Source organism: Eublepharis macularius, chromosome 16 (assembly GCF_028583425.1).
Source record: "Eublepharis macularius isolate TG4126 chromosome 16, MPM_Emac_v1.0, whole genome shotgun sequence".
Lineage (NCBI taxonomy): Eukaryota > Metazoa > Chordata > Lepidosauria > Squamata > Eublepharidae > Eublepharis > Eublepharis macularius.
This window is the reverse complement of record NC_072805.1, coordinates 42442250-42465498: the sequence shown is the minus strand read 5'-3', so window position 1 is coordinate 42465498 and position 23249 is coordinate 42442250. Positions and strand designations below refer to the sequence as shown.

The 23249-nt window shown below is 47.2% G+C and overlaps 1 protein-coding gene across 1 annotated transcript in view; it reads right to left on the bottom strand.

Annotated features, from left to right (window-relative positions):
• Positions 1–22548, bottom strand: part of SLC6A2 (solute carrier family 6 member 2) — a 76219-nt gene extending 53671 nt beyond the window's left edge. The window contains exons 1-2 of the mRNA XM_055000270.1: positions 22459–22548; positions 16327–16627 (exon numbers count right to left, since the gene is read on the bottom strand). Coding sequence (XP_054856245.1) covers positions 16327–16627; positions 22459–22548 — 391 coding nt within the window. The remainder of the gene's footprint in view (positions 1–16326; positions 16628–22458) is intronic.
• Between the last annotated feature and the right edge of the window lie 701 nt (positions 22549–23249).

The window sequence follows — 23249 nt, the reverse complement described above, 5'->3', positions numbered from 1 at the left end:
GGCCGATCCCACCCCACTTGCCTGTCCTCCCCCCCCCACACCCCAATTTAAGGTAGGGGGACCTGGTCACCCATTGCTGGGGGAAGTGGGAGTTGTATGAAAAAGCAGAGTGGGGAGGAATTAACCTTTTCCTTCTCCATCATTTTATTTCTGAAACATTCCCCCCCCCCTGCTACCTGGCGGACCCTGCTGACATTCTAGGAGCGACTGGGAAGGCTTTAGATTCGAGTGCGAGGTGCGGGAACAGTTAAGCAGCTCTTCCAAGCAAATCCACCCCCCCCCGCGCCCCTGTCAGCATGTTTTGCAATGGAAAATGTTTGTGGCGCTACTGTCACATGTGGCTGCAGCATAAGAGACAGCTCATCCCATCCAGAGACTCCAGGCACCACTGGAAGATATTTTCACATGCCCATAGAATGTAATAAATGGTCCGTCTCAACTTCAAAACAGCCTTTGTGTTTGAACTTTTCATCCAGCAAGCAGGAAAAGTTGTGCCGTGATGCAATTCAAGATCTCAGCGTAATTTCCCCGTTTCTTGCCGTCTCCTCTGACCATCTGCGAGGCGCTGCAATTCCATACGTTGGGGAAAGATCTGGCCAGAAGTGCAAATTTTATCCAGCTGGCTCGCCTTTGATCCCTCAACCTCTTCCCAGCGCTTTGTCTGAGCACTTCCCATTCTTGTTATTACAACACACGTGACTATTATTTTACATCAAAGTGTTCATTTACAAGTCTTATCTAGAAAGGCTAACATGTGCAAGAGGAGAACCCGTAAAGAAGTTTTTTTAGATTTCGAAAGACCACGAGTGACTTCAGAAAAGGAGAATATAAAAATTGGATTGTTTCGCTTCCAGATTAAATACACTTTTTTCTGCAAAGGCTAAAGATGCAGTTTCCTGTATTTTAGATTATTTCTTCCAGAAACAAAGGCCCTTTTCACACTGCTTACCTGCTGCTGCAACATCGCGAAATATCGCACAAAAAAGTGGAAGAGAGCGTCTTCTCGCGAGAGTTTTGAGCGATGTTGCGCAAAACTATCGCGAGAAGACGCTATCTTCCACGGTTTTTGCACAGTATTTCGCGACGTAACGGCAGCAGGTAAGCAGCGTGAAAAGGGCCAAAATCTATCCGTTACCATGTCCCTATTTATTGTGTCAAATGATACATAGGGCTAACGTTCACTGAGTCAAATTCTCTCCTTATAAAAGGGGAATTCCACTGTCCAGATTACACAGAATTCTTCACCAGGGGAAAAAAACCATAGCTGATGCTATCTAATGAATAGGTCTGTATAACTTAAACACTTGCATGCATTTTATGCTGTTAGAATCTGGCCCTATAAAAGACAGCGACTCCTTTCGATATGTTTTATGGAATAAACAGAGCTTCCAAAGTTTTGAACTCCATTATTAAACGTGTTACATGGGATTATAACACTTGGCATTTATACAGCATTTTTAGAATTCAAAGTGTATAGCACGGATTATTGTAATTTTATAGCATCCCTAAAAAGGACAAGAGATTTAAATGTACCAGATAGAAAGTACACTTCTTCATACTGTGAAATGATAGCGCAGGAGTTTCTTTCACAAAAGCCCTCAGAACAATGTTTGACTTATGGTATGCATGTGTGTGTGTGTGTGTGTGAGAGAGAGAGAGAGAGAGAGAGATCAGGATCTGACTAAAAGTAGTGTAAATGAAGAAATCAGAAGAAGATTAAGACTTGGAAGAGCAGCTGTGCGGGAGCTAGAGAAGATCCTTAAAGATAAAGATGTCTCTCTGGGAACCAAGATCAAGATAATCCAAACTATGGTATTCCCCATTACTATGTATGGATGTGAAAGTTCGGGCCAAGCTACACATGACGAATGACACTTGAACGGCAAGTGTATTTCTCCCTGTTCACTTGCCCTCCACTCAATCCACTTGCCGTTCAAGTGTCATTCGTCATGTGTAGCTTGGCCCTACGTATTCAATGCCGTCTGTTATGCTAGGTTCTAGCAAGACTCTCTTCTACTCTGAGGGCCAAGCTACACATGACGAATGACACTTGAACGGCAAGTGTATTTCTCCCTGTTCACTTGCCCTCCACTCAATCCGCTTGCCGTTCAAGTGTCATTCGTCATGTGTAGCTTGGCCCTCTGACGGTGAAGAAAGCTGACAGGAAGAAAATTTATTCATTTGAAATGCGGTGCTGGAGGAGAGTTTTGCGGATACCATGGGCAGCCAAAAAGACACATAAGTGGGTACTAGATCAAATCAAGCCTGAATTCTCCATAGAAGCTAAAATGACAAGACACAGGGCCAAGCTACAAGTGACGAATGACACTTGAACAGCAAGTGGATTAAGTGGAGGGCAAGTGAACAGGGAGAAATACACTTGCCGTTCAAGTGTCATTCGTCACTTGTAGCTTCACCCTAAGGCTATCGTACTTTGGTGCTATCATGAGAAGACAAGATTCTCTGGAAAAGTCAATAATACTAGGAAAAGTAGAAGGCAGTAGGGAAAGAGGAAGACCTAAAACAAGATGGCTTGACTCAGTAAAAGACGCCACGTTCTTCAGTTTGCAGGATCTGAGCAAGTCTGTTAATGATTGGACATTATAGAGGTCTTTCATTCATAGGGTCTCCATAGGTTGGAGAGACTTGACAGTATGTAACACACACAGAAATCTGCTGTATATTAATGATTGCAAAGTTTCACGGCTCCACCTTGTGGCCTACAAAAATAAATAAAGACTCTCTCAAGATCCTGGAAGGTGCAAGGAATACGCGCGAGAATCTCTCTGCTGTCCCATCCCATAGCTAACATTTCCCCTTGATAAGCAACACGAGCTTCCCTCTGCAGGAACTCAGCAAGCGAAACCTTTCATTATTATGTTGCTAGGACTTTTTTGGCACAGGATACTAGAAAAAGGATTAAAAGCAGGGCGGATGTTATGGGAAAGCATGGTTGGCTGACGCTGATTGCTGATCCAGGTGAAAATTACCCTTGCATGCTCCATCCCGAATATTCTTATATTCATCATTAATTTTTTCACATTATTTACAGTGTGCCTTTCTCACTAACATTCAAGGCAGATGCGGGAGGTTGTGTTTACTCCTCAGTTTTCCAATTATAACCTCCACCCCTCCTTTCACCATCAGCGAGTAAATCAAGAGAAACACTGGTGGGATAATTTACATTGCCCTGTTTTTTTTTTACTGTCCTAATCTTCAAGGGCAGGGCAAAAAAGATTCTTCTTGGATGTTTCCCTCTTGGACTCTTAAGTTGCAGCAGGTAACAGCCACTGGCTGGAACCGATCCAGCATTGTCAGCAGTTCTTAGAGCAGAAAACCCGCCTTCCTAAGGATTTGCAGAGGAGACACCAACCTTCTCCTTGGCTTCATCTTCTAAACCTGGTCTGTTTCTGTGTACCTACAGCTAGATTCCAAATGCCAAATGGCACCTGATCAGTTCCATCACAGGAGAAGATCATGTGATCAAGCTAGAGAGAAAATTCTCCTAAGTAGCATGCACACCTTCCATTTTTTATTTTCCCAGTTTCAGAGTTTTCAATGCCTGTAAAAGCACCAGATTTGCTGCGCTACTGCTGAATGCATCAAAGAAACTTTGTAGAAGCAGTGTTCCAAGTCAAAGCCCAAAAGCAAAATTGGAGGACCAAGAAAACTTGGGGAGGAGGGGGACTTTTTTCCTCCCAGAGCAGATGTACAGGTAGTCTTGCAGCCCAATTCTAACCACATTTCTTCAGGAGTATACTCAACTAGACCTAATCCTGAACAATGGGGAACAGAACTGCATCCTTGATGTCTTTCCAGAACCAACCGATGACAGTTCAGTTATCGGGACACATGTTCTAGGGAAGCAATCTTCAAGCACAGCAGGCAACAAGAAAGCTCTTGTTTGCCTAGGCTAAGAATAGCGCTCCGGTAGCAAAAAAATTCCCTGTATTACACACATGCTAACCAAATAGAGTGCAGACAATAGCATTATCATGGAACAATAGGAAGTCTCAACGCAAGTCGAAGGAGCTGCCTTGTGAATTGCCTAGGACTCACAGTACTTGCCCATGATGTCTTCCTAGGCAGAGACTGGAAAGTGGGATAGTTGAAATGGGATGGAAGCCGAGCCAGTTCTTTACCCAAGCCACACAAGTAGTTGCTTGGGGCAGATCAATGAAATGGGCACTGATGTGCCACAGGGTCCGGGCTTGCTCCCGGCAGCTGGAAGGGGGCAACTAGGGCAGCCAGGCCTCCGATTGTTGCGGGTGGCCTCCTGCAGCATCCTTTGCCAGCTGCTGCTCCAAGCAGCGGCAGATTTTCCTGTCCAACCCACGGCCGTGGAATGTGATGCCTCTAAAGAGCGAGTTGTGCAGTTTGATTGATTTAGAAAATCCATTTGCGGTCTCTCCAGAGACCTGTTTGAGGTGTCTCATAATTAAAACGCAGAACAAAACCAAGAAAAGCTATTTTAAAATGTGGCATGAACCACACTCAGTTGGGGCAGGGGATCCCCCATCCTCAGCTCCCATTGCCAACTGCTGCTCCAACCGGTGAATGAAAATGAAACCCTGCCCTTAAGTCACAGCTGACTTATGGCAACCCCTGGTGGGGTTTTCATGGCCAGCGAGACCAACAGAGGCAGTTTGCCATTGCCTGCCTCTGCAACCCTGGTCTTTGTTGGAGGTCTCCCATCCAATTACTAACCAAGGCTGACCCTGCTTAGCTTCTGAAATCTGATAAGATCAGGCTCACCTGGGGTATCCAGGTCTCAGGACAATCCAGTTTGTGATGGGAGGAAAATTTTATGACCCTCTAAAAGCAAACGAAGTTGAATTCATGAAAAAATACCTTGCCTCTCAAACTCTATCTATGGTGCAAGAACGCACGTGAAAGGAAATGTTAAAAATATACTGATTTTCACATTCTTTTTTTTAAAAAAACAACATCTAGATTACCATTTTTTTAAAAAAAATATCCTTGGAATATTGCAATTTAGAAAAGAGATCTTAAGATTCAGAACAATTTCTGACCCAATGATTACAAGTGGAGGGGGGGAGGTGAGGGAAAGAGAATTAAAGACAAATCTCCCTGGCACGGTCTAAATCTGGTACAGGAGAAAAGACACTGTTAATCAGTGGCAAAACATCTTTTAAAAAAAATTGTGTGCAGAAGATTGCAGGGTTTACTTCCTGGCATCGTCCAGCTAAAAGATGCAAAACCAAATTATTCAAAAAGGCTTTTTACTCAGATAGGACGGAAGTATTGTAGGCCCCTATCCTGTGGAACAGCCACCTGAGGAGGTTAGGAAAGCCCCCACTCTCCTGGCCTTCTGCAAATGATACAAAACCGAATTACTCAAATAGGCTTTTTACTCAGGAGGGTGGTATTGTAGTGAGGGGGTCCCAGATGCTTCACTAACGCGCTAGGCACCATACACTTCACCACTATGTTGCCTTGCATATTATTTGTTGCTTTGAATATGTACTTCTATATACTACCTGTGCTTTATGTTATCTCATGTCAGTCCTAGAACTGATTATGTTCTGTTTCAGCAATTCTTCAACTTTGTATTGGATCCTTGCTAATGCTATGTTTTTGTAAAATCCTATGACATTATTTATGGAAATGTTCTTGACACTGTATGGAAATGCCCTTGATATTGATTGCTCTAATGTCACACTATGTAATCCTCCCTGAGTCTCAGTGACAAAGGCAGACTATAAATGACATAAATAAATGAATAAAATAAAATAAACCAGGTAGTAAGTGCTGTGAAAGACCTCAGACTGAGGGCCAAGCTACACATGACGAATGACACTTGAACGGCAAGTGGATTGAGTGGAGGGCAAGTGAACAGGGAGAAATACACTTGCCGTTCAAGTGTCATTCGTCACGTGTAGCTTGGCCCTGAGACTCTAGAAAGCCAGTCCCAGAAGACAAGCCCAACTGTGATAGACCAAGGTTCTAACTCAGCCTAAGGCAGCTTCATGCATTTATATCCCCAGTGTGTGACTTTAAAAATCACATGCACATCAGGGAATGGGAGAGACTCAAGTGCTGATCAAGGAATCTGAACATCATCTAGTCCAATGTTGTAATTAAGAACCATTTTAACACATTTTAAATATTATTTTAACAGCCCCGTGGCCCAGAGTGGTAAGCTGCTGTACTGCAGCCCAAGCTCTGCTCACAATGACCTGAGTTCGATCCCAGCAGAAGCCAGGTTCTGGTAGCCAGCTCAAGGTTGACTCAGGGCCAAGCTACAAGTGACGAATGACACTTGAACGGCAAGTGTATTTCTCCCTGTTCACTTGCCCTCCACTCAATCCACTTGCTGTTCAAGTGTCAGTTGTCACTTGTAGCTTGGCCCTCAGCCTACCATCCTTCCGAGGTCGGGAAAATGACTACTCAGTTTCCTGGGGGTAAAATATAGATGACTGGGGAAGGCAATGGCAAACTACTCCATAACAAAAAGTCTGCCAAGAAAACATCGTGATGCAACATCCCCCCGTGGGTCTGTAATGACTCGGTGCTTGCACCTTTACCTTTTTACCTTAACACACTAGGCAGCCTGGTTCATCCATGTTTTAGTTCTTTTTTTAAAGGGGAGGGGGATTTGTATTTTCAATTTTGCTTTCAATCTTGCTTTTGGGGAAATATTGCCAAAATCTATAGAGAGAAAGTTCTCACAAAGGACAAGCTGTTCTCTCCTCTATGGCCTTTGCCGTGCAAACAATAAATAAATAAATGAGCGGAGAACAAAGCTCGGAACACTGGGGTTTCTTCTGTGAACAATCCTTACGACTTGAGGAATAACGCCAAATCTTTCAAAACCTGAAGATAATTGAAGTTAAAGCATCTGGAATGCATGCAAAAGAAGAAGAAGAAAGGCCCAAACTCTTAGATTTGGGCAAAGAGTTCTGCAGTCTTCTACCTGAGGTTTAAAAACATAACTTGGCCATAACTTTGGGGTCAGGCTTTTTAAAGTGTCTGAACACTTGGGGGGAACACTGATATTCAGAAGATACAGTGATCAGTCGAATGTTCTGTTAGCTGAGCGTAAACAGAGCAGAAGTTAAGGTGTGCTGATTAAAGAGGCTAAAAGTTTATTTAAGAAATACATACTTGAGAGTGAAGAAGGAGAGAGAGGGATAGATTCCTTGCTATCTGACTACATCTTGGAGAGAGAGTGAAGTGAAGCAGGAGAGAGAAGAAGCAGGATATTGCCCTGTTTAGCCCAATAGGAGACAAGACAAGGAAATGACCCCCAGGAAAGAAAAGAGATGCTGCTCTCACTGTCCTAACTAAGCGATCCTTGCTGCCCCCTGCATAGAAGGCTCTTCTTCCCTTCTGGCTGCTGCAGTACACCAGACATTGCAATTTCCAACATGCTCAAAGCTGGCTGTGTCACGAAGCTGCAATATATTGAATCAGACCACTGACTATTCACACCAGCAGCTGTTCTCCAGGGTCTCTAGCAGAGGTCTTGCACATCTCCTGCTACCTGATGCTTACTGGATTGAACCTGGGGCCTCCTGCATGCCCAGCAGTGGCTAGACCACTGAGAGCCAAGCTACAAGTGATGAATGACACTTGAACAGCAAGTGGATTGAGCGGAGGGCAAGTGAACAGGGAGAAATACACTTGCCGTTCAAGTGGCATTCGTCACTTGTAGCTTCGCCTTGAGCTATGGCCGCTCCTATCATGCACATGAACACAAACTTGGGTTATACAAAGCTGCTTGAATCTGGTCACCGGTGTACCTAGCATGCTGTTGTCTGTGCTGATTGGCAGTGGCTCACCAGGGACTCGGGCAGAGAAGGGCTTTTCCCTGCATCTCCTTCTCCTTTAATTAGAGACGGCAGGAATTGAAACTGGGTGTAAGCTTCATGCATGGGGTGTCTTTGTTGGACTGCAGGGCCATGGTCTGTCTTGCTTCTCAAGATCAGTTTAGGTTAAGAGTGCCGACTTCCAGGTGGAGCCGGGAGGTCTCTAGTAATTGCAACTAATCTCCCAACTACAGAGATCATTTCCTTTGGAGAAAATGGCTACTTTAGATGGTGCTGTCTACGGCATACCCTGCAGAGGTCCAGTCCCTTCACAAATGCTGCTCTCCCCAGGCTCTGCCCCAAAATCTCCAGGAATTTCCCAACCCAAAACTGGCAGCCCTAGTTTAGGTGAAGTTACCAAGGACTGAACTTGGAACTTTGTACAAGGAAAATAGGTACTCTCCTACTAAGCTACGAGTCTTACCTTAATTTAAACTTACTTCAACTTAGGTCCTTCCCACCCATCCTTGTGTCCATGCCAGATGTAGAAATGCTATACATTGAAGACACTTCCAGGAAAATACACAGATGTGACATCATCATGTCAGGTGATGCTCTAGAATTCTTGAAAAACTTGATGGTACTGCAGAGTTTTGGAGGAATTCCAGAGCATCTCCAGACATGCTGAGGTAACACCCATGTTTTCATGTGAAAGTGACATTAACAAGTAGTGTGATGTCATTTCTGCCCCTTGTTCTACCACCAAATGCCCTGTGATGGCCTAACTAAACTACTTCAATTAGTCCGCCCCAGTCTCTCATTCTATCATGTAATGCTCAAGATGGCTTGTTCACATATGCAGGGCTGGTGCCAGGGTTTCTGGCGCCTGAGGCCAGATACCTGCCCCCACGTGCGCACACGTGATGATGTCACTACGCGTGACATCATCATGCAGGGCATGCTGCTGCGAGCCGGACACCCCATTGGTGTGGCAGGCAGCTGGGAATGTGTGCGAGTGACCTCCCAGCCCTCCCAGCCCTCCCGCTCAGTTGCTCCACACTGCCCCAGCTGCCTGCCATACCTGGCTGGCCCACAGTTGTGTGATGGTGGTGGTGGCAGCAGCACGGGGCAACTGAGCAGGAGGGCTAGAAGGCTGCCCACTCAGTTGCCCTACACTGCTGCCACCAGCACGCGCTCCTGGCCGGCCACAGCAGCTGTGGGCCAGGCATGACAGGTGGCTGGGGTGGCGCACATGCGTCCTCCCAGCCCTCCCACTCAGTTGCTCCGTGGGCCACCCCAGCCGCCTGGCCCACAGCTGCTGCACCCAGCTGGGAATGCGTGCTGGCAGCAGCGGCAGCACGGGGCAGCTGAGTGGGAGGGCTGGGAGGCTGCAGCAGCTCAGCTGCAGGCCAGGTGCGGCAGGCGGCCAGGGCGGCACGCAGGCAGGTTCTCAGCCCTCCCACTAAGCCGCCCACGCTGCCAGCTCTGCAGGGCACACCCCTGCCCCCGGTCAGTACTCGAGGCAGCTGCCAGCACCGCCTCCATGGAAGTGCCAGCCCTGCACACATGCATGCCCATCACTGTTGACTGAAGTCACAATTAGCAGCTTCATTTGTGAATGAGCCATCACAGATACAGCACCACAGAACATTCACATTACCTTGTTTTACCTAGTGCAGTCATCATATGATGTAACAGGCACGAACAGATCTAAACAGGGGCAGAGCTGCCAGAAATTGAACCACTTCAGAATTCGACAAAATCTATCTTGTTTTCCTAGGTTCCCAAACTGAACTTGGTTTTCAGACATCCATGTTCTTACATATACAAAAAAATCCCACAAATCTTGCAAAAATCTGTGGAACACAACAGCAATCCCAAACAGCAAATTCAAATCATTTGAAAATTTCCATGTCAAATCGTCTCAATTACCCTCATCGCCAGGCAACTGAGTATGGCACTCAAGCCCATCTTACGCTGCCTAATTCTTTCCTAGCCATCCTTCTTCCTCTGTCCTTCCGTACTCATGCCAAGAGTTCTCCATCTGTCTACCATGCTCTGCGCCACCAAAATTGGCTTGGCAAGGGGCCCAAAGAGGCTCGCAGATGGTTTTTCCTCTAGCAAGCAAGCACAGGATATTGTGTTGTCAACAGCCAGGCAAACTCCACAGAGATTACAAAGGCCAGGCTCAAACACATGAAGCTTATGCTAGCCCTGTTCAGTTGACCTGTCCATGCATTGACTCGCTGTTTGGGGGTGGGGGATGGTGCAAGCACACTGTCTTTGGCAGTGTGCTTGTCTTCTGCATGGTGCAAACATACAAAGGAAGTGCACACACATCTGCCTCCTCCCCATGATCAGCAACACTACTTTCTGTATGTTGCTGACCACAACGAGAGGGCATGTGAGCGGGCCCTTCTTCCGTGCATTTGCACTGCGCACAAAACTCGGTGATCCCATGGAAGCAGAGGCCAACACACTCACGTTCATTCTCTCTTTCTGCATAGTAAGTCAACAAGAAGACAACAAGTTGTCTACACGGGGCTAACTTTGGTCTTTCCAGGTCAGTATTTTCTATACTGCCTTGGCAGCAGTTCTCTAAGGTCACAAGTGTAGATTTTTCACATCACCTATTGAGCTGTTGCAACTGATGACAGTGAGGCTCGAATCTGGGGCATTCTGCATGCAAAGGAAATAAGTCTACCATGGAGCCAGGGCCCCTTCTCTGTTTGCAAGAGCGCCTCTTTCCTGCAGCTTGGGAACTGAGGCTGGATTCTTTGACCTCATTCACAAGAAACAGAGTTAGTATCAAGGGCGCATGAAATCCTTTTTAAAAATCCATAGCAATATCCACTGCTACACACAACAGGATCTGGCCATTTGGCTACCTCTCCTAATTTTTATCCTGGCATTGCTCAAACGAAGCTGCCTTATATACTGAATCAGTCCATCGGTCCAGCAAGGTCAGTATTGTCTACTCCGGCTGGCAGCAGCTCTTCACATCTTTTATATAACCTATTGCCCGCCGGTCCTTTTAACTGGAAATGCCGAGGATTGAACTTGTGACCATCTGACTGCAAAGCGGTCACTCTTCTTTTGCACACAACATGCACACAATTCTCTCTTCCCACATTTTATCCTCATTGAAACCCTGTTTGGTCAGGTAAGATGAGAGATAGAAATAGGACCGAGGTCATCCAGAATGGCACGGCAAGGTAGGATTTGAACTCAGATCTTTTCCAGGACTCTGATCACTGCACCACAGTGGCTCCCTGAATATATGAGCTTCAGGAACAGATTGAGATGGCTATGTGAGCACTTCTCTTTAGTTAAAAAGAAGCAATGCCAAAAATACTTTTCAGACAGGAGTTGTCAGGATAGATAAAACCCCAAGATATTGAGTGCACGTATGTCCTTTGGATCCAGTTAGAGAACAAAAGAAACTCAGAAATCCCAAAGAGAGATTCTTGTTCACTTTTAAACAAGACAGGGTAGAAGAGTCTCGGCAGAGGCTTGGGGAGGAATATTGACCTCCCACCCACCTCCTATGCGCACATTGTTTGGTCAGGGCCACTTCACGTTACATTTCAAAGCATGCACCTGCAAATGTAAACTGGTCTCATGTTACAACGTTTACCAGTGAAATATTCATACAGCATACTGACAGCCAGTCTGCGACCAAGCTATTTGCTAATACAGAAGGAGGTGAAATATCAGTATAATCGTTGCTAAACATTTGCCTGGAAACTGACAACTGGTGAAGATATTGGCTCATTAGCAAAGATTTCTTTCCAAGTGAAGTCAGAGATAATTGATCGACATTTCCCCCCATAAAGCTGTTACCAGCAATTGTCACTCTTCAGCAATACAGTAATCATTGACAATATACCTTAAATTCTCTCAACATCCCACCTCTCTTCCTCCTGAAGCTCAAAGTAGCATACATATCAGCTATCCACCACTAAACAGCTCTAGACCTGCTTAATTTCAGATAATAACAGTAGTGACAATTGTGTGCAGTCAAGTCTCAACCAGCTCATGGCAACCCTAAGGGGTTTTCAAGGGAAGAGATGAGCAGAGGTGGTCTGCCATTGCCTTCCTCCACAGAGCAACCCCAGTTTTCCTTGGTGGCCTCTAGAGATGGGCGTGAACCAGGAAAACGGCGGTTCGTTGCAGTTCGTGGTTCGTTGCATTTCACAAACCAAGAACTGGCATGAAATTGCCTGGTTCGCGAACTGGTTCATTTGGTTCATGAAAACATCAATTCCAGGGCAGCAGAAGGTCTGCAGAAAGCCCAGCCCCCTGCTCTGTTGCCTAGGAAACTGATTGATCGCCGCTAGGCTGTCTGCAGTGACGAACCGAAAAACGAACTGGCCTAAAAATTGTCGCGGTTTGTCAGAAACGACTTCCAATGAACTGCCGGTTCGCAAACCAAAAAAAGGCCCAGTTCATGATGAACTTTGGTTCACATTTTGGTTCGTGCCCACCTCTAGTGGCCTCCCATTCAAGTACTAACCATGGCTGACCCTGTCTTGGTTCCATGATCTGATGAGATTGGGCTAAGCAAGACTATTCAGGATTCTGCTCAGCTTCTACCTATTGCATTTTCAGCCCAGCCTTCTTACAAAAACGGTGGAGTATCCTCAGAACAACCCTGTGGGGTAGGTGAGGCTGAGAAGGAATGACTGATCCTGGATCACCCACTGTTCCCCCAGCCAAAGCTGACCTTGTCACATCTCAGAAACTAAGTAGGATCAGCCTCAGAGAGAAATTGGATGGGAGACCTCCAACGAAAATCAGGGTTGCAGAGGCAAGCAATGGCAAACCACCTCTGTTAATAATAACACATTTTGTAAACCGCTCTGAGTGGGCATTAAGTTGTCCCAAAGGGTGGTATATAAATCAAATGTTATTGTTACTGTTATCTCTTTCCATGAAAACTCCACCAGGAGTCACCCTAAGTCAGCTATGACTTGACAGCACTTTCCATCACCACCACTCCCAGCTCCAAGTTTCCATGGCCATAGATCCAGAGAAGTTAGCCATGTTAGTCTGTAGTTGCAAAACAGTAAAAAGTCCAGTAGCACCTTTAAGACTAACCAACTTTATTGCAGCATAAGCTTTTGAGAACCATGACTCTCGTCGTCAGATGCAGTTGACAAAGAGAGCTGTGGTTCTCAAAAGCTTATGCTTCAATAAAGGTGGTTAGTCTTAAAGGTGCTACTGGACTTTTTCCTATTTAGCTCCTTTTCAGTCAGAGCTATGCTAGGTAGAATTATACTAGGTAGCTCTTAGCTGTTCCGCTATCACTTTAAAGTCCCACCTTCATTAAAAGGGTTTTTTTTAAAAAAAGAAACCTTTTATCCTGTCTTTTTTTCCACAACAAAGTATACAGAACAGCATGAACGGCCTATAAACAAATCACACACACACAACAGCTCTCAATCATCTAATCAAGAAGCCAGCTAAAAATGAGTTGATGAGTGTTTATCCTCAAGTGCTTCCGGAAGCTCTCGTTCAAAGTTCTGCTTGGCAAAGTTTTCTAAAAGCCGGGTTTGAAGGGTCTCCAACATAACCTGACAAACCCAAACCGTTCCACCGTAATGGGGGTAGCCACCACCAAAACCTGGCAGAAGAAGATCGGACCACCCAAAGGGAGGGGACAACCCGAAGAACCTGAACAAAGGGGCTCCTTGGTACATACGGGCAGAGACAGCCTTGGAAGTATGCGGGTCTCAGTCTACTCGGGGCAGCATGCAAGAGTCTTCCCTCCTCCAGTTTATCCACACAACAAATCTCTAAGGTAGGTTAGGAAAAAAGAAGAACGGCTGCCTCCTACTGAACCAGACTCTCGGATCCATCAAGGTAAGTCTACTCAGACATGCACCTGCTCTCCAGGGACTTAGGCAGAAGTCTTTCACGTCACCGACAACTCCATCTTTTTTTAATTGGAGGTGCCGGTGATTGTCCTTCTGTCCCACTGAGTCTCGGCCCGTCCCTGCTTGGACCATGGAGTGAGTTACATGGTAGAGTAAGGATGTGAAGGTCAGTCATCCAAGACTTGCTCCATCCTTCTATAACCGCTACAACAGCCCATCGCCACCTCAAAAAGGGGGTTTCCAAATAACAATCAAGAACTGTGCTCTACCTGATGGACCTCTGCCTGCCTACTTCATTCCCAACCCTGATTTGCACTTCTGCCCCCCTCAGTCCGAAGAGCATTGCAACATCTGGGCTTTCGGTCAGGTTTCTGCTCGGAATGGATATGAAGGGATAGTCAGAATAACAAGATTTGAGGCTGGTAGCACCTTAGAGACCAACAGATGTTGGTCTATAAGTTGTTATCGGACACAAACCTTGCTAATTTACTACAGACAACTGCCCACCTAAATCTATCATTCAGAGAAAGTAAGTGAGGGCACACAGGGAATGTGTGTGGATTTATGCTCAAAAGCTTGCACGATGTTTTGTTTCAGCGGAGTTAGTCGTAACCAAAGGTATTACACACATTTCATTCTTGTGGGTGAATTTATGGCCAGTACATAGAAATAAGAAAAAAATGTTCCAGAGATCAACCCCTCTGGACTGTTCTTTGGGTACATCTAGCACAAGAACGTTCATCTCTAAGATGAATGCGATATCCAGGAATGACTTGCACACATTCTCTTCTCTCTAAAACACATGCGACTTTTTAATTCTATGGTCATCCACTGAGTGGGAAGAAATTGGGCGATGCAGGTTGAATCAGCCTAAAGATGCTGAGAAGTGTTAAATTCCTGAATTCCTAGGGAAGAGTTAATCATAGCTGGCTTAATAACCAAAACAGTAAAGAGTCCAGTAGCACCTTTAAGACGAACCCACTTTATTGTAGCATAAGCTTTTGAGAGCCACAGAGATGCATCTGATGAAGAGAGCTGTGGCTCTCGAAAGCTTATGCTACAATAACGTGGGTTAGCCTAAACGGTGCTACTGGACTCTTTACTATTTTGCAACTACAGACTAACACGGCTAACTCCTCTGGATTAATAACCAAACTCTCTCCAACTTCGTATGTGAGACAAACCAGAAAAGTGTTTGAAGATTCCCCCTGCCTTTTAATCAGATCTTGCTCTTTGAGCACATCCAGAGAATACTTTTCATCGGCAAAATGTTTGATGCTGCTCCAACCCTCCCCCCCCCCCACTTTCTTTGGGAATAAGAGCCATTGAACTCAATGGGACTAGCTCTGAAGTAAACATGCAGCACGAGCTGTCAAAATTTGATGTAAATAACGCATAAGTCGCTAGTTGAAGGGACAATATGGTGTTAAAAGTGTCAGACTCAGGGCCAAGCTACAAGTGACGTATGACACTTGAACGGCAAGTGTATTTCTCCCTGTTCACTTGCCCTCCACACAATCCACTTGCCGTTCAAGTGTCATTCGTCACTTGTAGCTTGGCCCTCAGTCTTACTACTGAGTAAGAATGTTCGGGGTCAGAATGCTATCCACATTTCTTATTGCACTTAGCTGCACAACAGCCCTAGGATGTAGGTCACCACATTTTGCATTTAACTAATGAAAACATAGGAGGAAGGATCCCCCTGTCAAAATCTTTCCAAACAGATACGGTAGGATTGGAACTCAGGTCTCCCCAACAGAGAGCTAGTGCGGTGCACATCAACAGATTAGGATCTACTCTGAGTTCTGGGCTCTTCAAATCCCCATTTCGCCACAAAGCACACCGAGTACCCCTGCGCAAGCAGCCCTGTTCAGACGTTACAGAGAATGCACATATATCCTGTGTGTACTAGTTTAGGTGGGTTGATCTGCAGTAGAACAGCAGGGGTTTGAGTTCAGTGGCACCTCATAAACCAACGCGATTTTCAGGTTGTGAGCTTTTGAGAGTCAGGATTTGGGTTCCTTAGGGAGCTCGGATTGTGAAAAGCTTGCCCTCGGAAAATCTTGTTGGTCTCTGAGGTGCCACTGGACTCCAATCCTGCTGTTTCCATGTGTACTGTACATATGTAAGAAAGATCCAACGCCTGTTCACTTTACAGATGAAACCGGGGCCTGCCCTTGGATAAAGGTGTGGTTTCAATCACACAAGTTCAGCTATTGAATGTAACAGGAGCAGGCATGGAGAAAAATCAAGTGCACATTGTAAGCGCACCTTGTGCCCGGATTGTACATACATTCGTTGTAACTTGTGAACCGAGCTTCTCTCTTTCTCTTTCTGCCCACCCGAGCTCCTCAGTAGAAAGGACGGATAAATACGTACTCACGACATAAGAGTCCAAACCAAAAGCATAGATCCAGAGGAGTTAGCTGTATTAGTCGGAAGTTGCAAAACAGTAAAGAGTCCAGTAGCACCTTTAAGACTAACCAACTTTCTTGCAGCATAAGCTTTCGAGAACCTCAGCTCTCTTCGTCAGATGCATGACGAAGAGCGCTGTGGTTCCCAGAAGGTTATGCTACAATAAAGTTGGTTAAACCCAAAGCAGATGCTACACGTGAACACACACACACACACACGCCCCACCACCGCCTTCCCTCTCTGACCCAGGCGCCTCTTACCTCCCCCGTTCTTGTAGCAGAGGTAAGGGAACCTCCAGACGTTGGCAAGGTCGACGGAGAAGCCGATGACCGAGAGGAGGAAGTCGATCTTCTTGCCCCACGTCTCCCGCTGGGACTCCGCCGCGCCGGGGCTGTAGCGGGGGCTGCGGGGCTCCAAGAGGTGGCTGCTGGTGTACTGGACGCCGTTCTGCTCCTTCACCAGGACGAGCTCCACGTCCTTCTTGGGCGGCTGCCGCTCGGAGGCGTCCCGGGCCGGCGCTGCCGTCGAGGAGCTCCTCCGCTCGGGCTGGCTCATCCTCACCTTGGGAAGAGGCGAGAGGGAAGCGAGAGCAGCTCAGCGTGGGAGCGCGGCGAGGCCAGGCGCGAGTGGGAGGCGAGGCGGGCGGGCGGGCGGGGGAGAACGCCGAGCGGGCGGCAGCGCCCCCCGCCGTCTGCCCGGCAGCGCGCAGCAGCCCGCGGGGAAGCCGCCCGCCGCGCCCCGAGCAGGCTGCCCGAGAGCGCAGCGCAAAGGCGCACGGCCCAGGGTGGAGAGGGGCGCGCGGAGCGCAGGAGGCTGCGCCTTGGAGGCGCCAAGCGCCGCACCCCGAAGACCCGGCTCCTTTCCCCGGCACAGCAGCGAGCCCTTTCCCTCCCCACCAGCTCCTTTCCCCGGCACAGCAGCTAGCCCTTTCCCTCCCCATCAGCTCCTTTCCCGGGCACAGCAATGAGCCCTTTCCCTCCCCATCAGCTCCTTTCCCCGGCACAGCAGCGAGCCCTTTCCCTCCCCATCAGCTCCTTTCCCGGGCACAGCAGCGAGCCCTTTCCCTCCCCATCAGCTCCTTTCCCGGGCACAGCAGCGAGCCCTTTCCCTCCCCATCAGCTCCTTTCCCGGGCACAGCAGCGAGCCCTTTCCCTCCCCATCAGCTCCTTTCCCGGGCACAGCAGCGAGCCCTTTCCCTCCCCATCAGCTCCTTTCCCGGGCACAGCAGCGAGCCCTTTCCCTCCCCATCAGCTCCTTTCCCGGGCACAGCAGCGAGCCCTTTCCCTCCCCATCAGCTCCTTTCCCGGGCACAGCAGCGAGCCCTTTCCCTCCCCATCAGCTCCTTTCCCGGGCACAGCAGCGAGCCCTTTCCCTCCCCAGCAGCTCCTTTCCCGAGCACAGCAGCGAGCCCTTTCCCTCCCCAGCAGCTCCTTTCCCGGGCACAGCAGCGAGCCCTTTCCCTCCCCATCAGCTCCTTTCCCGGGCACAGCAGCGAGCCCTTTCCCTCCCCATCAGCTCCTTTCCCGGGCACGGCAGCGAGCCCTTTCCCTCCCCAGCAGCTCCTTTCCCGGGCACAGCAGCGAGCCCTTTCCCTCCCCAGCAGCTCCTTTCCCGGGCACGGCAGCAAGCCCTTTCCCTCCCCATCATTCCCACCCCTGTCCTGCTCAGGAGCAGCCCCATCCATTCCGCACCCCTTTGCACAGGAATCGCCTGCCAGCCGGATGCACCAGCTTACTTGGTAGAAAAGAGCAAGAGTCCAGTAGCATCTATAAGACTAACAAAATTCGTGGTAGGGTATGAGCTTTCATGAGCCAAAGCTCACTTCTTCAGATAGCAAGAGTCCAGTAGCACCTATAAGACTAACAAAATTCATGGTAGGGTATGAGCTTTTGTGAGCCACAGCTCACTTCTTCAGATAGCGAGAGTCCAGTAGCACCTATAAGACTAACAAAATTTGTGGTAGGGTATGACCTTTCATGAGTCACCGCTCACTTCTTCAGATTCAGTCTTGTAGGTGCTACTGGACTCTTGCTCTTTTCTACCTTTTTTCTCCTGCTACATACAGACTAACACGGTTACCCATCTTCAGCTTACTTTGGATACACGTGTGCGGCCTAAAGTGTCTGGATTCTGGAGAAGGAACTGATTCAGAGTAAAACAGTAGGGTTTGAGTCCAGTGGCACCTTAAAGACCGGCAAGATGCTTTTGAAAGTCACAGCTCCTTTCTTCTGAAAATAGTTTGAGGTGGGTGTAGTAGAAGAGTAAGATTCAGGTCCAGCAGCACCTTAAAGACCAACTAGATTTCCAGGGTATGAGGTCTGGTATCTGAAGAAGGGAGCGCTGACTCTCGAAAGGTGGAAATCGAGTTGGTCTTTGAGGTGCTTTTGGATCTGGACTTTGCTCTTCTTCTGAAGGTATTTGAAGAAAGGAACTTTGATTCTCCAAAGCACATACTCTAAAAAAATCTTGTTGGTTTCTAAGGTGCCACTGGACTCAAATCCTGCTGTTCTACTCAGACCAACACAGCTACCCTACATGAAACTAATTCAGAGTAAGTACTCCAACCTGGTGGGTCCTTTTCGGCCCAAGGATCATTGATGCCCTTTCACCTAATGTGCATGCACACACTCATAGCAAATGCCCCCTCGAAGAGATACCATATGGGCACAGTTTAGCAGCCGGAGTTCTATAACACCCAACTAATTCAAACTGACTGCTGCGACTAGACTTGCTCTTTCCTGCTGCCCATTGACAACACTCAGGCGCACTCCCCGTAGCCAGACACAAAAAGATTCCCTTTGGGCCCCCACCCTTACACCACTCACATCTCACACCATCTCAAGATGACAGATCTCCAGATTTCCATCAGTGACGGGAGCATCCCTGAAATTTTGTCGTCTTTACCTCCTCTCTCCCCCCCACCCCCTCTTCCTACAGCCTAGAGCGCAAGAACAAGTTGGTTACCAGATTTATTACTGCCTGATCTTGGGACTGAATCATGAATTCTGAGTTGACTAATTCAGAATAGCTGCTTTGAGCTTGGACCAGCTTTTGCTTTCTCCGAAGCTGCAAGCGAAAACCATGCAATGCAACGTAATGTCGCCGTTCTTGGAGTACGTATGCACAGTCACATTCTTTCATTCTGGATTAATTTGATTATGAAATAATGATTCTATGCTGGCTCCAGTGCCACATTTCTCTCCTGGTCCCAATAAACTCAACTAGCCCAGCCCTCCCTTTGCCCACTGTCTTCTGTTGCAGGCACACAAACACTGGGAAAGAGGGCAGAGTTAGCCAATTAATAGAAAGGGAGGAGTTGAAACAGGAGGTCTGAAATGCTAGTTCACTTTTACAGTCTTTACAGTGAAGGGGAGGGGGTTAGCACAGGATGGAGGCCAAAAAATAAGCCAGATACAGCTGTGAATTTTGGGCAAGCAAGCAGTCATGTGATGTCAGAGAGGCACTTTTTTAAAAAAGACAGCAGTTGGCTCATCTATACTCTATTAAGGGAATGGGAAGAGCGAAAGTTTTAAAAGTGCAAGCCAAATCCACAAATATGTTTGTCCTGCAACTAGAAGTGTCTCACCAAAGTTAAGTGAAGTTTAAATCTTGTCCCTCTCCTCCCCATCAAGAGAGTTAAGCGCATGTTCCCATCCGCCAATGAATTTTAGAAGTGCCAAACGCTGGTCGCATCCTGTGCCAAACGCTGGTCGCATCCTGTCCTGTTTCCTGGCCCCAGCTGGTGCCTTCCAATTTAGAAAGGTCAAAACCTGCTTGGGAAAAGAAACCTTCATTCTGACCACAACTTTAGCACTTTCTAAACTACGCAGGAATTGTCCAGTTGTTGTTGTTGTTGTGTTTTAAAAAAACTGCCTTTACCTTGCACAATCTCAAAGAGGGACCTTAAATTTCTCAGTCTATAGAGAAGGAGAAGGCCGAACCAAAATGAACAGTGGAGCCTTATGGAACCTGTCATCGTGTTCTTTAAATTGCACCAAGAAAAAGCACATTAAAGACGTCTGCTGGAATTCTTCTGGAGTGAAAATACACTCCGTGTGCAGAGAAGCACGCTTTTTTTTCATAAAAAGAGAGGGGGAGAAGGGGGTATATTTAATTGTGGCCACTTTTTCTAGATTTTGGGCTCATCATCCCAAATTGCAACACTTTAAAATGTTTTAAACCTTTCTTTTATTTTATCTTCTCTAGCTTACTCTACTTTTCCCTCTCCCCCTTTTCCCTTCCTTCTGTCATTCTCTCTCTCTAGCTAGAGGAAGACAATAGTCTTTAGGAAAGTGGAATGTTGTGCAGGGGGAGTTCCATTTTCCTTCTTTCTTTTGTCCCACTGCTGACCCACCAAGTTTTGCTGAGTTCTTTTCTGAGATAATATGAAAATCTGCAAAAAAAAGATCTCTTTCAGATTTCGGAACATGATCCCATCCTGTCTTTTTGTCTTCAGATAAATGACTGCAGTTCTGGCTGGTATGAGATACCTTGGATTCAGTCACAAACCACCAGTTGAAGGTCAGTGCTGTAGCCAGGATAACACACTCACACCCTTCCCAGGCCTTAGTTTACCTATATGTAGTTATTGTGCGGTAAGAATCAAAGTTAAAATAGGCTTCTTAGCATGCACAGTTCCGGGGGAGTAATAACCGTGTTAGTTTCTTGCAGCATAAATAAATAAATCCGGAGTCTTGTGGCTTCATAAAGGATAACAAATTATTATTCAACACTAAGTTTCTACAGACGAGAGCTCACTTTGTCAGATGCATATGGTGGATCCTAACTAAGCAGACATACAACATTCATATATGAGAGGCAGAGACAGAAAGAGGCTATATACCAAAAAAAGAGAGATTACTTTCAGTTTCTATAATGATGTCCCGCCTTCTGCTTCCTGCTTTCTTTGACCCTTTATTTCTGCATCATATTTTATATAGATGTCTGCCTAGTGAAGTCCCAGTACATATACCTGACCAAATGGGCTGTATGCAAAAAAAACACTTATGCTAGAATAAAAATGTGTTAGTCTTTAAAGTGCCCCGAGACTTCAGTTTATTTCAGCATGCACAGACAGAGCTGTATTCCGCACACGTTGGATAATGCACTTCCAATCCTCTTTATAGATCGTTTGGAACGGAATTTTTGTGTGCGGAACAAAAAATCCACCTCAAACGATTGATAAAGTGCATTGAAAGTGCATTATCCAATGTGTGGGGAATCAGCCATAGACAAGAAAAAGCAGTACTGACCAGCAGCTCGGTGCTGCATTATATAGTTTCCCCCCAAAGTCCGGACAATAAAATCTTGCCAGACTCACTGCTAGTGTTTCAGATATTTTCCCATATCATACACACACATGCACCACATCTTGCACACTGTGGCAGGTAGATGTGCAGCCTTACAACTACTGTGTAGAGTCTGGAAAGCACATCTGCGTACCTTCCTCTTGACCTGACGTAGTTGGTTCCAGTAGCTATAATGTCCCACATATAACACTCCATTCCTAGAACCCTAAAGAAAACTCACCAGCAGACAGGTAAACCCCTCTCAGCAGAAGAAGTCACCAAAACAAGATAGATGTCCCATCACCCAGATGTTTATGGGTGGGGCAAATGCAGAAGGGGGGACTCGGAGCCTTTCCGTCTCTCCGCTTTCTCACTTGGACCTTCTCTCCTTTGGGACAAGAAGAGAAGCTGCAGGCAAGGCACCGGAGAGCAGTTTTAAACCCCCGTCTCCCTTCTCTCCACGTGATTGAATTACTGTATTAATAAAAACCTCACAGATGTTGTGCCCCGGAGCGTTCGACTCTCTTCTTCTTGGTGGAGAAACTAGGTGCAGCCCGGAGCAGCAAGCAAGGGGAGACCCTTTCCTCCCCTCCGACGGAGACTTGGGAAAGGGGTTAGGTGGGCTTGAGGGGCATCTAGGAATGCCTCTCCTCCCACCTGATCACCTCCCATTTTTGTATCCAAGAGAACTGGATCCGGGCGCCTCTCTTTGCTGTAGCTGCTGAGCTGCCGGTTGGGAAAGCATTGCCAGTCTGGCTAATGTAATATCAGTTGCCCCCTCAAGGTAAGAAGAGGCCTCAATTGGATTTCACACAAAAAAGGCTTAATCTTGAGTCTGTCTGGAGCACATTGTGCCTAATGGGGCCTGACAGCAGTTTACATGCAAGGGGGAAGGAATAGACAAAATGTTTAGGGCTGCATCTGCTTTCTGGGCAGGTTGATCCAGAGAATGTGGAGGCTTTGAGTGGTGAATGTAGGCGTTTGGTGCTGGAGATGCCAAACATCCAACTATACTACAGTTCCAAGGGATGGAAATAGGGATCCCATTTCCCTGGTGGGGGTGGGAGATCCCCCACTTTCACCCTCCACCCCCCCACCACTCACCTGGCCGGTGGGGGAGAGGGCACCAGAATGGGCCTCTTGGGCACAGTCTCGGAGGCAGTGTGACGACGCCACTCCTAGAAGAGGCGTCATTGCACTGCCCCAAGAGCATGACGCACGCTTTGCAGCAGGGGAATTTGGGGCCCGAACTGTCCGAGTTTGGCCCATTTGAGGCCCAAATCAGCCTGTTGCGAAGTGTGCGCATGCTCCTGCACCCGCGCGATGACATCACCCGGAAGTGACATCATTGTGCGGGAGCGCACGCAAGTGAAGCATGCTGTGGCCCTGAACAAGGGGAGCGCCAGGTCCCGAGCCTCTTGCTGGGACAGTAAGGGGACCTTGCAACCCTAGAAGGAAAATAACTTGGATCTTTTCATTTAGACCTCAAAATCAATCTCCTTTGGTTTCTAGAGTTGGTGGTATAAGCTTTAAAGTCAGAGGGCCAAGCTACACATGACGAATGACACTTGAATGGCAAGTGTATTTCTCCCTGTTCACTTGCCCTCCACTCAATCCACTTGCTGTTCAAGTGTCATTCGTCACGTGTAGCTTGGCCCAGAGCTCCCTTCTCCAGACACAAGCAGGAAACTCTGAAAATCTTGTTGGTCTCAAAGGTGGAACTGGACTCAGATCTTACGGTTCGACTGCAGACTGACCTGGGCACGGCTACCTATCATAAACTAAAGTTTGGGGGTGGGGGAAGTGCTAAAAAATCTGGTCAAATCAGCTTAAACATTAAGGATTCTGTACTGATGTAGCCAAGGCCAGAGTCCATCTTGAGCTCCTACTGAAGT